The sequence below is a fragment of the Helianthus annuus genome, chromosome 1 (assembly GCF_002127325.2).
Source record: "Helianthus annuus cultivar XRQ/B chromosome 1, HanXRQr2.0-SUNRISE, whole genome shotgun sequence".
Classification (NCBI taxonomy): domain Eukaryota; kingdom Viridiplantae; phylum Streptophyta; class Magnoliopsida; order Asterales; family Asteraceae; genus Helianthus; species Helianthus annuus.
In genome coordinates this window covers 123569978-123587121 of record NC_035433.2, presented here as the reverse complement: position 1 = coordinate 123587121, position 17144 = coordinate 123569978, and the positions used below count along the sequence as shown (strand labels likewise).

At 36.8% G+C, this 17144-nt stretch overlaps 1 protein-coding gene across 1 annotated transcript; it reads left to right on the top strand.

Annotated features, from left to right (window-relative positions):
* The first annotated feature begins 13501 nt into the window (after positions 1 to 13501).
* LOC110901380 lies at positions 13502 to 14359 on the top strand. Its single transcript, XM_022148211.1, has one exon. The coding sequence runs from the start codon at positions 13502 to 13504 to the stop codon at positions 14357 to 14359; it is 858 nt and encodes a 285-aa protein (XP_022003903.1).
* Positions 14360 to 17144: the final 2785 nt, after the last annotated feature.

Genomic DNA, 17144 nt, shown 5'->3' with positions numbered 1-17144 from the left:
TTAAGACTTGTTATTATTTTTATTTTTCATAACTAATAAATTATAGAGCAGAATGCTAAAATCGTCCCTGGCGTTTAGTCATTTCTGTTTGTTACATCTAAAATAACTTTTTTGTGCATTTGAGTCCTTCAGGTTTGCGTTTTATTGTCATTTTCGTTCTTAAGTTTGGCAATTTATTGCAACTTTCTCCCTCGAAATTTGGTCCATAGGGATGAAAATAACAAGATTTCAAACTTTTTGGATGAAAATGACACCGTATGGACGAAAGCTGCAAAAACGGTCAAACATTAGAGACGAAAATAACGGTTTACCCTAAATTATATTAAGATGATGAAGTTAATTTAATAGAAATTTACGTTAGACTAGTTCTCTTTTCTTATCTTTATTATTTTGAGTTTAAAAAACGGACTGGCTAGCGACGAGCCGACGACAGAATATAGATCGGACGATACTCGTTGGATTGGCTGAAGATGACTCAGAAAACAAGATGGAGTTATAATTTATTTATTGTATTTAGATACTTGTAGAAATAAATATATTTCTTAAACGAAAAAAGAAATCAATGAAGATATTTTTGGGAAGGAGATATTAAAATAAAGACCGACAGATTGCCAGATTCGTTTGAGAACACTGTGTTTGCCTGTGTTTGCCAGAGATCTCAAGTACAATGAAACACTCATATTTCTTCACAATACTTGGCAAAACTTAGGGATATATACGAGTGGTGCTCGAGCTTGGATTATTTAATTTACGAGAGACCGAGGTCAAGGTTGGCTCGTGATGGTTTTTCAAGCTACTTCTTGACTCGGTTATTATTTTTTATATTTGGTATATAAATATTTAATACGTTGTTTAATTACTTTTGTCATAACTTTCAAAATATTAATAAATGTATACTATGTAAAAATTATATATATAATATGGACCTTTTAGACCCGCTAGCCTAATCGAGCTCGATAGGTAAAGCTCAGGTTCATATATTGCACAAGTTGTTTTAGTCTTAAACTCGGGTTCAAACTCATGTAAGCTTGACTTAATTTTAGCTTTTAACAAGCCGTTCTTAAATAACTCACAAATGAATTGGTTGATGTACACCATTAGCAAAAACTATACATATAAGAGATATCAACTTCAAATCTTATATATTTAATTAATGAACCAACCACTGAACCATTTTAACCCCCACTCGTTTAAATCGTCTAGTCCAAGTAGTGACGGCTTAACCCCTACAAACTACTTAAACCGGCGAAATTAAAACAAACACCCTTGTTTGTTCCGACGATATTTAATATGTAAAGGTTAAGAAGGTTTCCAAAATAAAATTGTTATTTGTTTTGTTTTATATTAAGCTGTCATATTGTGTTTTGGTGTGAATTCATTTTTTAAGTGTTTAATTTTATAATATGTAGCGAGGTGTATTAATTTAATTTTATTTTCATAAATAGTTAAAATCAAGCCAAAATAATGTGCATTAATTTAATTTAATGTTCATAAAGAATTAAAATCAAGGGTTAGGCTATAATAGTAGGTTTATTTGGGTAGGAAGACTAGAAAGTAATCTTGACCATCTATTTAATTAATCAAGGCTAAGATTAAATGAGTGAAATTAAAGAAAAAAAAAAGAGTCACTGTGGGTTTATCTAGGGGCATTCTAGTCAATCCAAGACAATAGTTTCTCTCTCCTCCAATTCCCCCTCATTTTTTAAACGTTAATAACTCTTTCATACGACATTATTTTTTATAAAAATTGCACCAAAAAAACGAGCGTTTTTTTTTTCTTTAAAACGAGTATACTATTGCTATATTTTCGAAAAAAAATTTTGAAAACCCAGTTGCGTAAAACGCAATGGAAAAAAACTCAGTTGCGTAAAACGCAATGGAAAAAAAAAACCTGAAAAATGACATTTTTTCTAAAACGCAATTGTCACACCCTGGCTTTGCGGAAGCGTGGGTTTATTTGGTGTGACTTCTTAATACCATAGCTTAATCACAACAAAGCTATATGAAAGTAAAGCCATGCAGATCATCCATTGATTTAAGTTTTAAAATAAAAGTACCACAACATTGTTTTAAAACGTTGACACATGCAACGGAATTACAACAAGACAGAATAAAAACATTGTTCAAAAGACATAACTACAAACATGAAACAGACGTAGTTTAAGGACTGTGACTCGTCCAGGTAAAAGCCACATCCCCTAAACTTGGATGACCTCATAACTCTTTACGCAGCGTGAAAACGTAGCATACCTCGCCAGATCCTTAATTCCCTGAAATACATGTAAGTTGGAAAAATCAACAAAAATGTTGAGCGAGTTCATGTGTAGTGAGTACGTAAAACCTCTGTAAGTATAAAAAAATCCTTGGTATGTAGCAAATAAGGAAATAAAGAGATCACCAATGGTTTGCAAGGCCATTGATATGTGTGAAGTGCAGTAGGAAGACTCAAACCTAGCAGATTTTTGCGTCGGGCTCAAAGTCATAGCAAGACATCATAGCAATATGGTGGAGGGGAAGGATTATCATAGCAAGACATCAGTGGTTCTTCCAATTTCGCTCTTTCCCGTCTAATTCGGGCCTCGTGGCAACCGATATATGGGTGAAGTGGTTCCCTGCACAAAATGCATCTAAGAGAGCTGCAGAATATTGTAAGATCTGTCATCCTGCACAAACACAAAAACACAAGCACCACGCATAAATCTGAACAAAACAAAACAAAACAAAACAAAACTAACACTATTTTTGGATTTTTATTTTTTTATTTTTATATTTTTTTTAAACTAAAACTTAACACTAAACACTTTGCGCACGCCTCCCCGGCAACGGCGCCATTTTGATGTCTGTCGTTAGTGACATGCAAAAACCGAAATAAACTAGGTAGCTAGAGTAAGTCGGATATCGAACCAGAGGAGGATTGTGGAAAGTGTCGAATGAAAAGTATTAATTAATTACTACTGAATTGGAAAATCGGTGTGATTGATTATAAGAATTATCTAAAGTAACGAATAAAAATTAAGAAAAAGAGTGAGTTGTAATAAACAATGATGAGAAAAGGTGAGCACTCCGGGATTCAGATTCTGTAATTACTAATAACCTAGCTGATTGTCATATTGGATACTATTGGTTAAACGATATAATTATCAACTATTCATGCAATGAATAATTATTCAACCAACAAAGTATAATCGGATTTAAACGTATTTATATCTCTGTCTAACACAGGATTCGTTTGTCAAACGAATTATAAAAACGCAAGTAAAGACCGTCTGGCACACGGTTATAATCCGAACTCAATACATAAAACAATAAACCAAATCAATAGTGTCTTACACAATCATTCATCCGAAGTGTCCACGAGAGATTTAGCCGCTCATCTCGATTGTTAATCTTCAATAGCTTCGGTCCCCGGTTGAAAAAACCTTTTTTCCGCCGTCGAAGATGTGTTTTTTCTGATCCCCCAAGATCCTCTCTCCTCAAAACCTCGTATCCCCTTTCACGTGACTAGGAGCCGCCGCCCAAATCCAGCCCATGTGCGACCCAATGTGAGTTATGATGATGATTATGTTGTTATCGGCCCAATAAACAAAGACCAAAAGTCCAAGCGTGAATGTGTGCCAACTGTCCTTTTCCTTCGTGATGTGTTGATGATCCACTAATTGGCCCACCTTTTTCATGTGTGTGTATATTTCACATGAATATGGCTGCCCATCTCTGCATCCATGTGATGATGATGTTTTTGATATATTATGCTGCTCCACAATTAATGTCTATCAACCCCTATATCATGTTTCATTTATTAAAAATAATGAGCCTCCTATATTTGCACGTGATGTTGATCATAAGTGTTTTTCCTTTTTAATTAATGCCTTGGTAACCCTTCAAATGCAATCTGCTCGCTGCCAAACTTTATGCAACCGTAGCCTATGGTTTTAAACCGTAGGTTACGGTCTAAGGCTGCTGTTTGATTTTTGTTGTTTGCTGAACATAGCCGTAACTTCGTTGTTACACGTTTCTTGCACATTTAGCTATCTCTTCCACCTGAAATATCTACCGAATGATGTGATTCACTTGATTATTACTCCCGGATATTCCGCTTCATCACTAAACGTTTCAACTTTACCGAATTACGTTGATTAACCTGTAAAACCATAAGAACTCGTAGTTATCACATTCGAGGCATATAATCACTTGAAACGCATTAAAACACGTAATATAATACACATTAAGGCTCGGGTTTCACACTCTCCATCACCCCCGTGCCCAAAACTCTGCAGAAATGCCCAGTTCAGGTATCTGGACACGGGGCCGTGCTCACTGAACACGCCCCCGTGCCCAGCCTTCTGTTTACTTTTGGTACTGGCAGTCTGGACATGGGGCCGTGCTCAGCCAACACCACCCCGTGTTCAGCTACCCAGTAACATAAAATCTTGTTTTTAACCCACTTTTACACATTTTAATCAACCGAAAAACTTATTTTTGGAACACATTATTAAGGATGTTCATGGGGCTCGGTATGAAGGGGATTGCATTATGGGCGCGTTGGTAACTCATTATGCTAACTTCTTGGGTACGGAGGATCGAGTTGCATCTATTGATTTGGAGGCTGTTTGTGTTAATAAGCTAAGTAGTGAGGGTGCTGCCAATATGGTCCGCCAAGTGACTCGAGAGGAGATAAAAAATGCTATGTTTAGTATTGGTGTCAACAAAGCCCCTGGGCCGGACGGGTATACATCGGCTTTCTTTAAATCCTCTTGGGATATTGTGGGTGAAGAAGTATCGTCTGCTGTGTTAGACTTTTTCAACAATGGCAAGCTGTTGAAACAAGTAAATCATACTATTTTGGCTCTTGTTCCTAAGGTGGATACTCCGGATTCGGTGCTAGATTATCGGCCGATATCTTGTTGTAATGTTCTTTATAAGTGCATAAGCAAGATTATCACGGACAGAATTAAGGGTAGCCTGGAAAATTTGGTTAGTATTAATCAGTCCGCCTTTGTTCCTGGTAGGAAAATTTCGGACAATATCTTATTAACTCAGGAGCTCATGCATAACTATCATCTCAATAAGGGGCCGCCTAGGTGTGCATTCAAGATTGACATTCAGAAAGCCTATGATACGGTAAATTGGGTATTCCTAGAGAATGTGCTTAAGGCGTTTGGGTTTCATCATACGATGGTTGCTTGGATTATGGCGTGTGTTACTTCGACATCCTTCTCGATTAGCATTAATGGGTACTTGCATGGGTATTTTAGAGGGAAAAGGGGGTTGAGACAAGGAGATCCTATGTCGCCATACTTGTTCACACTGGTTATGGAAATTCTTTCGTTATTACTTCAGCAGGTAGCAACGTCTGGTAATGATTTTAAGTACCATGCGAAATGTAATAAGCAGAAGATCATAAACGTCTCCTTCGCTGATGATCTTTTTATATTTGTCCATGGGGATGTGGTGTCCGTGGGGAAGGTGAAGCATGCTCTTGAGGAATTCACGAAAATCTCGGGTCTGGTCCCGAGTCCAGCCAAAAGCACGGTCTTTTTCTGCAATGTTCCAATTAATGTTCGTCAGCAAATTCTCGGTTTGATGCCTTTTCGGGAGGGTCTCCTTCCGGTTAGGTACTTGGGGGTTCCGTTAATTTCAACAAAGCTGATACATAAAGATTGTAAACCCCTAGTTGAGCGTATGGAAAAGAAAATTGATAGTTGGCTTAACAAGTCTTTGTCCTTTGCGGGTAGGTTACAACTTATTAACTCAGTGCTTTCATCCATGCATATTTATTGGGCGTCGGTCTTCATTATCCCGGCTCGAGTTATTCATGATCTTGAGAAATTTATGAGGAGGTTCTTATGGAATGCGGGTTCGCAGGGTAGAGCTAAGGCCAAAGTGGCGTGGTCGGATGTCTGTTTGCCCAAAACGGAAGGCCGCCTTGGTATTCGAAGTATATCAGACGTTAATAAGGCTCTGATGACCAGCCATATCTGGAGCATTGTTACTCGAAGGAAGTCCCTATGGGTTGATTGGATTTATGCTCATAAGCTGAATGATCGCAGCTTTTGGGACGTTAACCCCCGTGGGAGTGTCAGCTGGGGATGGAGAAAACTGTTAGCCATCCGAGGTAGTGTTCGTCCGTACATATGGAAGGAGATTAGAAGTGGGCGTCAAACCAAGATGTGGACTGATAATTGGTGCCAACTTAGCCCTCTTAGCGCTTTTATAACGCCTAGACGTATTGCCCAGGCGGGGTTCTCTATGTCTTCTACCGTTGCGGACCTGATTGACGGTAATGGGCAATGGAAATGGCCAGTTGCTTGGTATAATCTCTTTCCGGTGTTGATCAATCTGGAGGTTCCACAATTGAGCCATGACATGCTAGATCGGACAGTTTGGAGAGACTTGGAGGGTAAGAGTTGTTCCTTTCGGTCATTGGAGGTTTGGAATGTGGTGAGACATCGTGAAAGTATTGTACCGTGGTTTAATGGAGTGTGGTTTTCCCAGTGTATCCCAAGACACTCATTTCACTTATGGTTGGTGATCAAGAATAAGCTGAAAACTCAAGATAGGTTGGCGGTATGGGAAGTGGGTAGCGCTACTAACCTTAACCTTATGTGTTGCCCCTTGTGCAGGAATAATCGTGATTCTAGAGACCATTTGTTCTTTAGGTGTTCGTTTTCCTCAAAGGTATGGAATGATATCAAGGCGATGGCATCGTTGGATCAGATTGATGACTCTTGGCAATCCGTTATGGATTGGATGTTTGTTCATGCTTCGTCTAAGAAGGTAGATCACATTGTTTGCAAATTGGTCATTGCGGCGACTACTTACTTTATATGGCTTGAAAGGAACAATTGCTTGTTTTCAAATGACCAAGCTAAAGTTGAGTCGGTGGTTGAGAGGATCAAGAACATTGTCAGGTTACGGCTCATGGGTTTCGAGTTTAAAGGTGACTCCAAAGTGGACCGGATGTTAAAGACTTGGGAGATCGCTGCAAGTGAACAAGTGGGTGACCCGGGTTAGATGTCAAGTGCTTGATGCTTTAGTTCTTCGAGTTTGTGGCTCGTGGCTGTGTGTGTTTGCTTATTGTTTGTTTGGTCGTTTGTTTTTCTGGGTTGTGTTTTGACTTGGTTTTATTTCCTAGGCTTCGGTTTGTGGAGTCTAGTTGGTATGTCACTCTGGCATACCCTTGTACTGATTTGAGTTATTTATAAAATTCACCAGGGGTAACCCTTTACCCAAAAAAAAAAAAAAGTGTGGGGGGATGCTAAAACCTTGAATTTTGCAAGTCTTAATTACAAGCCTTACACAAAACTCTATTGGAACCGCTAATCACCTCAAAAAAAATTTTCAAAAACTTTTCGTTTTTTTTACTTGTCTTGGTTTAATTTGGGAATAACAAGTTCTAAAAAGGTTATATTTTTACAAATTTACAACCGATAGCGTCGTGATAAAAAGAACCAACATAAGAAAATTATGAAACGGCATGACAAATCTAGTTAAAATTTGATTATATATACTTGATCACATAAAAACCCATTCCCACAAAAAGTGAGTTTTGAGCCTTTATTGAGCATACAAATACATATCTTTAAACTAAATGCTCATTTTTCGTTTCTTGTGTGAATAGCCGCTTGGTTTCTTACGACTCTAGAACTTGCCATGACGATACATTCCTGGTCCTTACCAACTTAAACCCGAGTAAGTAAATGATGGAGGCATTAGGACTAACCCCTTTTTATTTCTACACCATTATTTTTCTTTTTTTTACCACCTACCCAAAATCCCCCTAGTTAACCCCTTTGAGCCTAAACCTTTTCATTTTTTAACCCAAAACAAACACCCTTTTTCCCACCAAAACCCCTTTTTCATTTTAAACCCTTTATTTTAGTAACAAAGCGCGGTTTTTCTTATGACTTCCTTAAAAAAAAAAAGAGAAAAATGATGATAATAATGAAGCCAAAAGAAATAAACAAACAAGGTTATCAAAAAGAACTTTGTTTGAAAAAAAAAATTGCTTCATTAAAATAAAAAGTCAAAAAAAAAAAAAAAGTCTTACGAAAACCGACGCTTTTTACGCTTTTCGCCCTTTTACTAACCACTAACCCAACCACCCACCTTTAGCCTAAGCCTAACCCTTCACCCAAAAAGTCCTCTTGATATTTACAAAGGTATAAAGTTAAAAAGGAGGTGGATTGATTGCTTGGCAAGTTTATGGTAGGAATAAGTTCCATGCCGCTCTCGAGTGATTCACTAAAAAAATACACCTTCGGCCGAGTGTGAGTGATTTCTCCCGTGAGGTATGTGAACTTGTATATAAATGGAATTTTAATAAGGCATGCTATGCCCAAATAAGTAATTTATCTTATGAAACGTTCAAAATAAATCATAACGAATAGGATTGTAAATAAATAAAAATAAAACTTACAAAGACCTTGGATTCCCAACACTCTAGGACAAGCTAAAAACTTTCTCTTCTACCTATTCCATTTGGGAGTGTAAGCCACATTTAAAGAGTTTTGCTTGAGGACAAGCAAAAGTTCAAGTGTGGGGGTATTTGATGTGTGTAAAATGCAACATATAAATCACATCAATTAAGGCATAAAACTAACCCTTTTTAAAATGTTGGAAAAAGAGTGTTTTTGTCTTCCTTTTGTATTTTCAGGATGAAATGAGCTCAAAATCACAAAAGAAGTAAAAAGACAACTAATTCTAGCATAAATACAAGAAAAGGAATAAAAGTAGACTGCCCGGATCCTCAACGGCACCTCCCAAGGCAAAGAAGAGAAAACAGAAGACTGAACACGCCCCGTGTCCAGCGAACACGGGGCCGTGCCCAAGAAGCAGCAGAAAAGACAAACCAGTAGAAGCTTCCATTGCCCACCGCGGGGCCGTGTCCAGCGGGCACGGGGGCGTGGTGAAAGTACAGCAGGCGCATTAATTGTAATTGCGAATTACAATTAATGAAGAGAGAGAATGTCAGACGGGCACGGGGGCGTGTCCAGCGGACACGGGGCCGTGCCCAGCCTTCTGTTCAGCCTATAAATAGGGGTGCTTGGTTTCATTCCATCTCATCCCTTGGCACACCACCTCTCTCACACTTCATCCACCACCCACCACCACCAAAACACCATCATCCACCACCATCATCCATTGTCCATCATAGAGTGTGTGAGTCGTCTCGGGATCCAAGATTGATCGTAAGAGTTCTTGACAATCAAGGCCATGTTTTCCTAAGTCTCTTACATCACTTGGTGAAGACAAGTGTTTAGTATAATACTTTTTATTTTTAATCTTTTGCACTTTTTATTTGGTTTTGTATTAATGACTTTAATAACTAGTTACTTATGTTGAAGGTGATCTTTCCTTATCGTTTGTCCGTGGTGTCTTGGCATTATTTTACTGTCTATATAAAATAAAAGATTTTCACCATTCATATCTCCACGGTCTATATGGAGGTATGTTGGCTACCTGGTCGGGGGTTAAGGGAACGGTTTGGTAAGGGTCTTGCCCTTGTTCAGCGTTTAGAGGTCCTGCTTGGGACCTGGGTCAAATTTAGTAGGATCTCCTTCAATGCCCATAGGTATTGGATGGCGGGGATCCAAACTCTTTGACCCCCTCATAAGTTAACTACTATTAATACTATAACCCGGCTATTTAGGACTGTATCCCTGCTGACTCAGACTACTTAGCCGAGGGTAACGTCACCGCCGAAAGCGGGGCCTACCACAATTTGCATTAATAACTTAATTCATTATCTTTCAATAATCCGACCCTTTAGGATTGTATCCTTGCTGACTCAAACTACTGGGTTGAGGGTAACGTCGCCTTCAAAAGAGGGGCCTACTACAATAACTAAGATAATCTCTTAAACAAGTGCAAAAGTGCGAAAATAATCAAAGGTTATACTAACACACGTGTCGGATCCAAGTGATTCATCTTGTCTATCTGTTTTTATTTTATTTTATTTTTCAGCATTTAGTTAGTTTTTATTTTTCTTAGTTTAAAACATTTTTCTCACTTTTTGATTTGATTAGACGTTGAGGATAAACCGGTATTAAAAGCTCTTGTGTCCTTGGACGACCTCGGTATCTTACCAACACTATACTACGTTCACGATGGGTGCACTTGCCCATATGTGTGTTTAGTGTTAGTAAATATCGTGTTTTATAAATTTAAAACTTGGCTAAAAGTGTAAAAAGGGGCTTAAATATACATCTAAAATATATTACACTACACACGCATCACCGGGTATTAACTCGATCGCTCCTACGATTAAATATCCGATCGATTGAAACTATCCAATGGATGTTTAAGTGCTGCCCGCATTAGGGTTATACTTTGTCATTCGTCGTTAATTCGATGGATGTTTAGTATGGCACTTTGTCATTCGTTGTGAAGGTTGTATCTCGTGAGTTATCGTAAATGTTGTATTAGTTACTAACCTGGTTCGTGTGCATTGTTGTTTAAACTAGGTTATTCGGCTTATCAGTAGGCTAAACCCTACCCGTATAAACTTGCAATGTGAGTCATTCTCTTTTTATCAACTGTTTTTCAATACCTCAAATTATTTTCAAAATGTTATAATTACAGGGATTAAGTCGTGGTTGTCTTAATCACTGGCTAGTGGGGTATTGTGCACATTACTAATTTCTCACGGTTAGGCTAATAAATCCTAACAGTGGCAAACGTCACTACTTGGGTGACTGGACCCAATAGTGGTATGACCATCGTCACACGGGTGGCAAGGCCAGATAAAAATAAGATAAATGCCATTGTAATCGCTCTTATGCTGTAATTTATAATTATGTGTCATTTTATCAAAATGAATGATTCACTCAGTATTTCCCGCTGACAAAATATTTTTAAAACATGTTTCAGGTGACCTACTGTGAATCAAGAACAAGTGCTATGGAGCACTCCTAGGCTTGAAGTAGTGGCTCAAATAAATAAATAAATAAATAAACATGTTTTGTAAAATAAGGGAATTCCTATGAAATTCCTCTACTGTAAATTACGGGGTTTATTCTGAATTATGAAATAAATAATACTCGGGCATTTTCAAGTTTAAACGATCCTGCTAGACTTCCGCTGTACCACAGGTTTCTGTCCCGCGGCTCTTGGACCGGGTCAAACCGGGCGCGGGGGCCGTGACACTTGCCATTCCCCTCCACGTTACCTAATTCTCTATACATCTCGAACTCCATCTGTTGACATCGGTTAAGGCCCAAAGGGGCATTAAGCCCAAAGGGATCTAAGCCATTTGGGTCCACATCCAATCTTGGTCTCTTCCTAGAGCTGGGCCTAACATCCACTGAGACCATTTTGGCCTGCGTAGGGCCCATCCGAACCGTACAACCTTTTTTAGGTATATTCCTATTGTTCCTTACGGGGATCCCCTCTCTCTTTCCAAATAATTCCCTCCCAAAAATACCTCCCCATAATTCACGAAAGTTTCTTTATCGGCCTCTATTATATCTCCCATATTCTTGGTAACTTCAAACTTCCCCAAATTCTCTGATTGATCATTCACTGCCCCTTCCATAATTACATACGATAATTGCGGTCTTTCCAAAACCCTTGACGGACAATCACCGGTCAGATTTCCGGACGGTTGTGATTGATCCCGGTTACCCTGATCTTCGGGTTCCGACGACTGTGACTGGCTGTTGGTCATCAGAGCTGCACCCACTCCCCTATCTTTACCCAGGAATTCCGGTTCCCAGTCATCGATTTGCTCCTCCACCCAGACTGTGTATCTACGACCCTTCCATTGAACTATCACTTCTTCTTGAATTCTCTTACCTTCCGAAACCAAAACCCCTACGTAATCATAAGATAAATTTGAATCCCAAATGTCGTGTTGCCCACCCTGCATCACTTTCTCGAACCTTTCCCCAATTTTATTGATAACCGCGTTGTCCAGGAGATGAAGAGGGATGCCTTGCACCCTTAACCAAGCCAGCCTCTCAAACGGTAATGTTTGACCAACCCACTTTTCCACAGAATGGAACCTATCACACTTCTCCTTCGCCAGTAAAGAGAACCGATCTACCTCTTCTCCACTGTTAAACGATACCATGATGAACCTCCCTCCCACATATTGCACCACCCCTGAACAACCCACTTTTCCACGTAATGGAACCTATCACACTTCTCCTTCGCCAGTAAAGAGAACCGATCTACCTCTTCGTCACTGTTAAACGATACCATGATGAACCTCCCTCCCACATATTGCACCACCCATGCCCCTGCCATTTAGGAAGTTGTTATGATAAATATGACTTATGTAATTATTATTATTATTATTATTATTATTATTATTATTATTATTATTGTTATTATTATTATTATTATTAAAATAATATAATAATTATTATTGGGTGGTGAGGGTGGGGGTTTATTGTTTGTGTTTTATTTATTTATTTATTTTTGTTTTTAGTTTATTTTGTTTGTGTTCATATCAGTAAGTAACTCTAACTTATGTAATTATTATTATTATTATTATTATTAAAAAAAATACAAAGGTTACGAGTACCAAATGAAATATATAATACATTTTATATTAAAAGTTACACAATACACACGTGTTGTGACACAAGAATTTTTTTCACGGCTTCTCTTATTTCACCTATTTGTATTTTGTTAATTAATTTATAAAAATTAATTATTTCACCTTAAAATATCATTTTATATCTAGAGTCTCATAACCTTTAGTAGATTTCAAAGAAAGTAAAAAATTTCATGTATTTGTTTTATTTTTTTCTGTTGGGAAAAAAAAAGTTAACTGAACATAGGCAATGAGATCAGATTGTCTTGAAGTCGGTTTTTTGGACCATCCCCGCTAAAAAACAATTAAAACTGACAACACACCGAGTCAGGCTAGGCAACCACGTTTTCAAGCTAAAGTTGGTGTAAATACAAACCTATCTATTTATATTTTACAATAAGTTTTTGTATAGTTTATTATGTTAAAATATACATATCGATTGTAAATTGATTAAAAATTAAATACTTTTGTCACATTTTAACTAGTTCAGTATAAAATGTCACATTTTAACTAGCTCTTCTATGAAAAGAAAAAATAATAATTTATAGTTAGATTAAATCACCATATTCATTTTCCCATTTGTGTGTAAAAAAATACGCTTTCAATAACACAATATTTCATTAATATCACGGGGACACTTTAAGAATCAAGAAAAATTATATAAATTATGATTTAACAGGTTTCTAATTAAATGAGGTAAATTATACCTTAAAGATTCCATCCAATTAACACAATATTTCATTAATATCACGGGGACACTTCAAAAATCAAGAAAAATTAAATTAATTTTGATTTAAAATGTTTTCTAAATAAATAAGGTAAATTATACCTTAAAGATTCCAAAAATTAACAAGATATGAATATCGTCTTTTCTTTGGTGGGAGGTTGACGCTGATTCGTTCCGTTCTCGAAAGTCTTCTAACTTATTTTTGGAGGAGCATTGTGTCTACTCTCAATCGCCCCATGTTGGATGGTTTAGCGATTAGTAACCTTTTTACAGGAGTGGTGGGCAGTGGGGATAGCATTCTGTTTTGGTTGGATCCTTGGTTATTTGAAGTTCCTTTGAAATTCAAGTTTCCAGCCCTCTTTCATCTTGAGGTTGTAAAGTCATGTAGTGTTCGTGATAGACTTGAAGGGGAAGGTTTATGGCTGTGGAAAAATGACCCGGTGTCCGCAACCGAAAGATTTGAATGGGATATCCTTTCTGCAGCCCTTCGTGCTGTTAGTCTGTCTAACAGGCCGGATAAGTGGGAGTGGGTCGGTAATGTTTCGGAAGTTTTCTCAGTTGCGACTGTTAAGAAGTCCATCGATTCGATAAATGATTACAGTAATCACTATGTTTTTGATTGGTGTAAATGGGTCCCTCTCAAATGTAACATCCTAGTGTGGCGTGCGGAGATGGATAGGATTCCGACAGTGGATGCTTTGGTTAGGAGGGGTGTGATGCTCGATGATGATATGTGTAACTGTTGTGGTTCCGGCTCGGATTCGGTTGAGCACATTTTCACGGCTTGTCCGCTGGCTTTAGGGTTATGGGAAAGGATTACCCTGTCGTGTCGGGTTAGGAATTTCTTTGTTTTTTCTATCCGAGATTTGCTTGCCATTCACGAACATGAGCATAGGAGGGCGTCGGAGAAAGAGGCGTTAAAAGGTATCATTATCGTTTCCTGTTGGTTTTTATGGAAGGCAAGAAATGATCTTAGATTCAGTGGGAAGAGAAGCGGAGTTGAAGATATTTTTAGTGAAGTTAGATCGGCTAGTTATTTTTGGTATAAACATAGGGCAAAGAAGGGTTCTTGTGTTTGGGGGGGATTGGTGTAAATTTGTTAATATGTAAGTTTTTTTTGTTTGTTTTTTGCCGTCCCGGTTTTCGGGTTCGGTGTGTTAATGAAGTTCTCGTTTCTCAAAAAAAAAAAAAAAAAAAAAAAGAAAAAAACAAGATATGAATATCAACTTTTAAGCAGTTGTAAATTATATCATTTTGTTTTTGTCTTTTTTTTTCCTTCAAGGACTTCATCGTTTGAAGCTAATAATAAAAATATATAATGGAATTTGTTAATTTTTAGCCTATTACTGTTATTATAAGATTATAACACAAATTCAATAAAAAAAGGGTCAAACACAATGGAAAATAAATATGATTCATAATAAATTCAATAGTAGCAACAGCATAAAATAAAATAATAAACCCTGATTAGATATTAGGGCCAAAAGACAAAAAGAATTAAAGAGAACACCACAATCAACCACAAAACCAAATCATCACTCTCAACTCTCAACACTTCACCATCTCTAATGGAACATGATACCGGCAACTGAAATCAATATCGAAGCGGCAACAAACACCATCGAAAGAGTCATTGAAACCGCAGATCCGGCCTCCATGGGAGCAGGCGCGGGTGAAAACTCGACGTATTCTCTAGCAACAACAGTGGTGGAGGAGATGGCTAGAACAAATAGCGCGACAATTGCGACTTTGAGTGCACCAAATGAGGCCATTTTTTTAGATGTTGGAAATTTGCTGGAGAGAATTGTGAGAGTGAAAGTGAGAATGTGAGTGATTGAATGAAGAAATGTGAAGAGAAATTGGTTTGATGCAAATGTATATGAGATGGTGACTATTTATAGACGGTCGTTGGGTCCAACGGTCGAAATGTAACATTTTATAATATGTAGCAAGGTGTATTAATTTAATTTTATGTTCATAAATAGTTAAAATCAATCCAAAATAATGTGCATTAATTTAATTTAATGTTCATAAATAACTAAAATCAATCCAAAATGGTAAATGTAATAACTAATTAACATCATACTTATATCGCATTAAATAGGAGAAGGTCATGGATAAGGCCATGGGGTATTCTTTCACGCCCCTTAACTACACGTAGGCGCTACGTTATCCACTTGACCCTCTTTCACTTCACCTCAAGGAATTGGTTTAACCCCCATAACGCCCTTAAATTAATTAAAATACATATATATAGCATGTTGTGTGTGTGCAAATGTTCCTATACTTGATTCCCTCACTCTCTCTCCTAGTTAACATCTTAATACGTGAAATTTTTAATGCCCCATAACACTCTCCAGGAGCGGTATGACAAGCGTTAGTATGACAAGTGTTAACGGATGCCAAGTAGGATTAATACCTATGGGTGTTAGAGTATACCAGACGGTCTAAGTGTAACTTTTAGCCGTTAAAAAAGAGTATTATGGTAAAATATTCTCAAAAATGATTGCGAAGGTAATATTTTTAGGAAGTTGCAATTATTATTATTATTATTATTATTACTATTATTACTATTATTATTATTATTATTAAAAATACAAAGGTTACGAGTACCAAATGAAATATAAATATACACACACCCAATACATTCTTTTGCATGTAACCGATGTTTTGCTTTTTTATAATACACTAGTATTAAGCCCCTGCGTTGCAGCGACTGTCATAAAGTGTGTTAAGTAGTAGTAATACTATACCATTGTCAGCGATCACCAACACAGGAAAAGCTCGTAAAAACAAAATAAATAAAAACGGGGAAAAATAACACCGAACGAAAAGCAGACGTAAAATCTTTGAATCATGCACGCTCGTAGTTGAGAAATTAAGCCGAAACGTAAAACATAGAAAAAAATAACTAAGTTCATCCAGGACTCGCGTGTTGGACGAACTTGCCAAACGCAGAAAAATAGATGTGACGCGACAGGCCAGTCAAACGGGAAAAATATATGTAAAAATGTTGAACCCCACACGCACATTGCGGTGCGTTAACTCACAAAATTTAGAACGAAACGAAAAACTTGGAAAAGATGAAAAGTATGGTGGACCAAAATTGAAAATAAAAAAAAGTTGGTATTAAATTGTAAAAGATGAAAAATTTTGGGTTAAAAGTAAAAAGACAAAGGGTCTAAATTGCAAAATTAAACTTATTTATTAATTTTAGATAAAGATAAAGATAAGGATAAAAATAAGAAATATTTATATATTGGTTATTAATTAATATTAAAAGAAATTTATTAAACAAATATAAATAAAATTTATTAGATTGAAGGAGATAATGCCACGTGGCATTATTTGTAGTCTTTTATTATAAGTTAGATTAGATTTTATATTAAAAGTTATACAATATATATACACACATGATACAAAAGTATTTAGTTATGTCACGTGTCATAATATAATATTGTGACACAATAATTTTTTTCACGCTTCTCTTATTTTATATATTTGTATTTTATTAATTAATTTATAAAAATTAATTATTTCACCTTAAAATATCATTTTATATCTAGAGTCTCATAACCCTTTAGTAGATTTCAAAGAAAGTAAAAAAAATCATCTATTTGTTTTATTTTTATTTTTCTGTTGGAAAAAAAAAAGTTAACGGAACATAGGCAATGTGTCACACCCTGGCTTTGCGGAAACGTGGTTAATTTGGTGTGACTTCTTAATACCATAGCTTAATCATAACAAAGCTATATGAAAATAAAACCATGCAGATCATCCATTGATTTAAGTTTCAAAATAAAAGTACCACAACATTGTTTTAAAGTGCTGACACATGCAACGGAGATTACAACCTAATAACATAAAAACATTGTTCAG

What these genes read in the sequence shown, in the direction of transcription:
- LOC110901380 (XM_022148211.1), top strand. Translation starts at nt 13,502, where the DNA reads ATGTTGGATGGTTTAGCGATTAGTAACCTTTTTACAGGAGTGGTGGGC.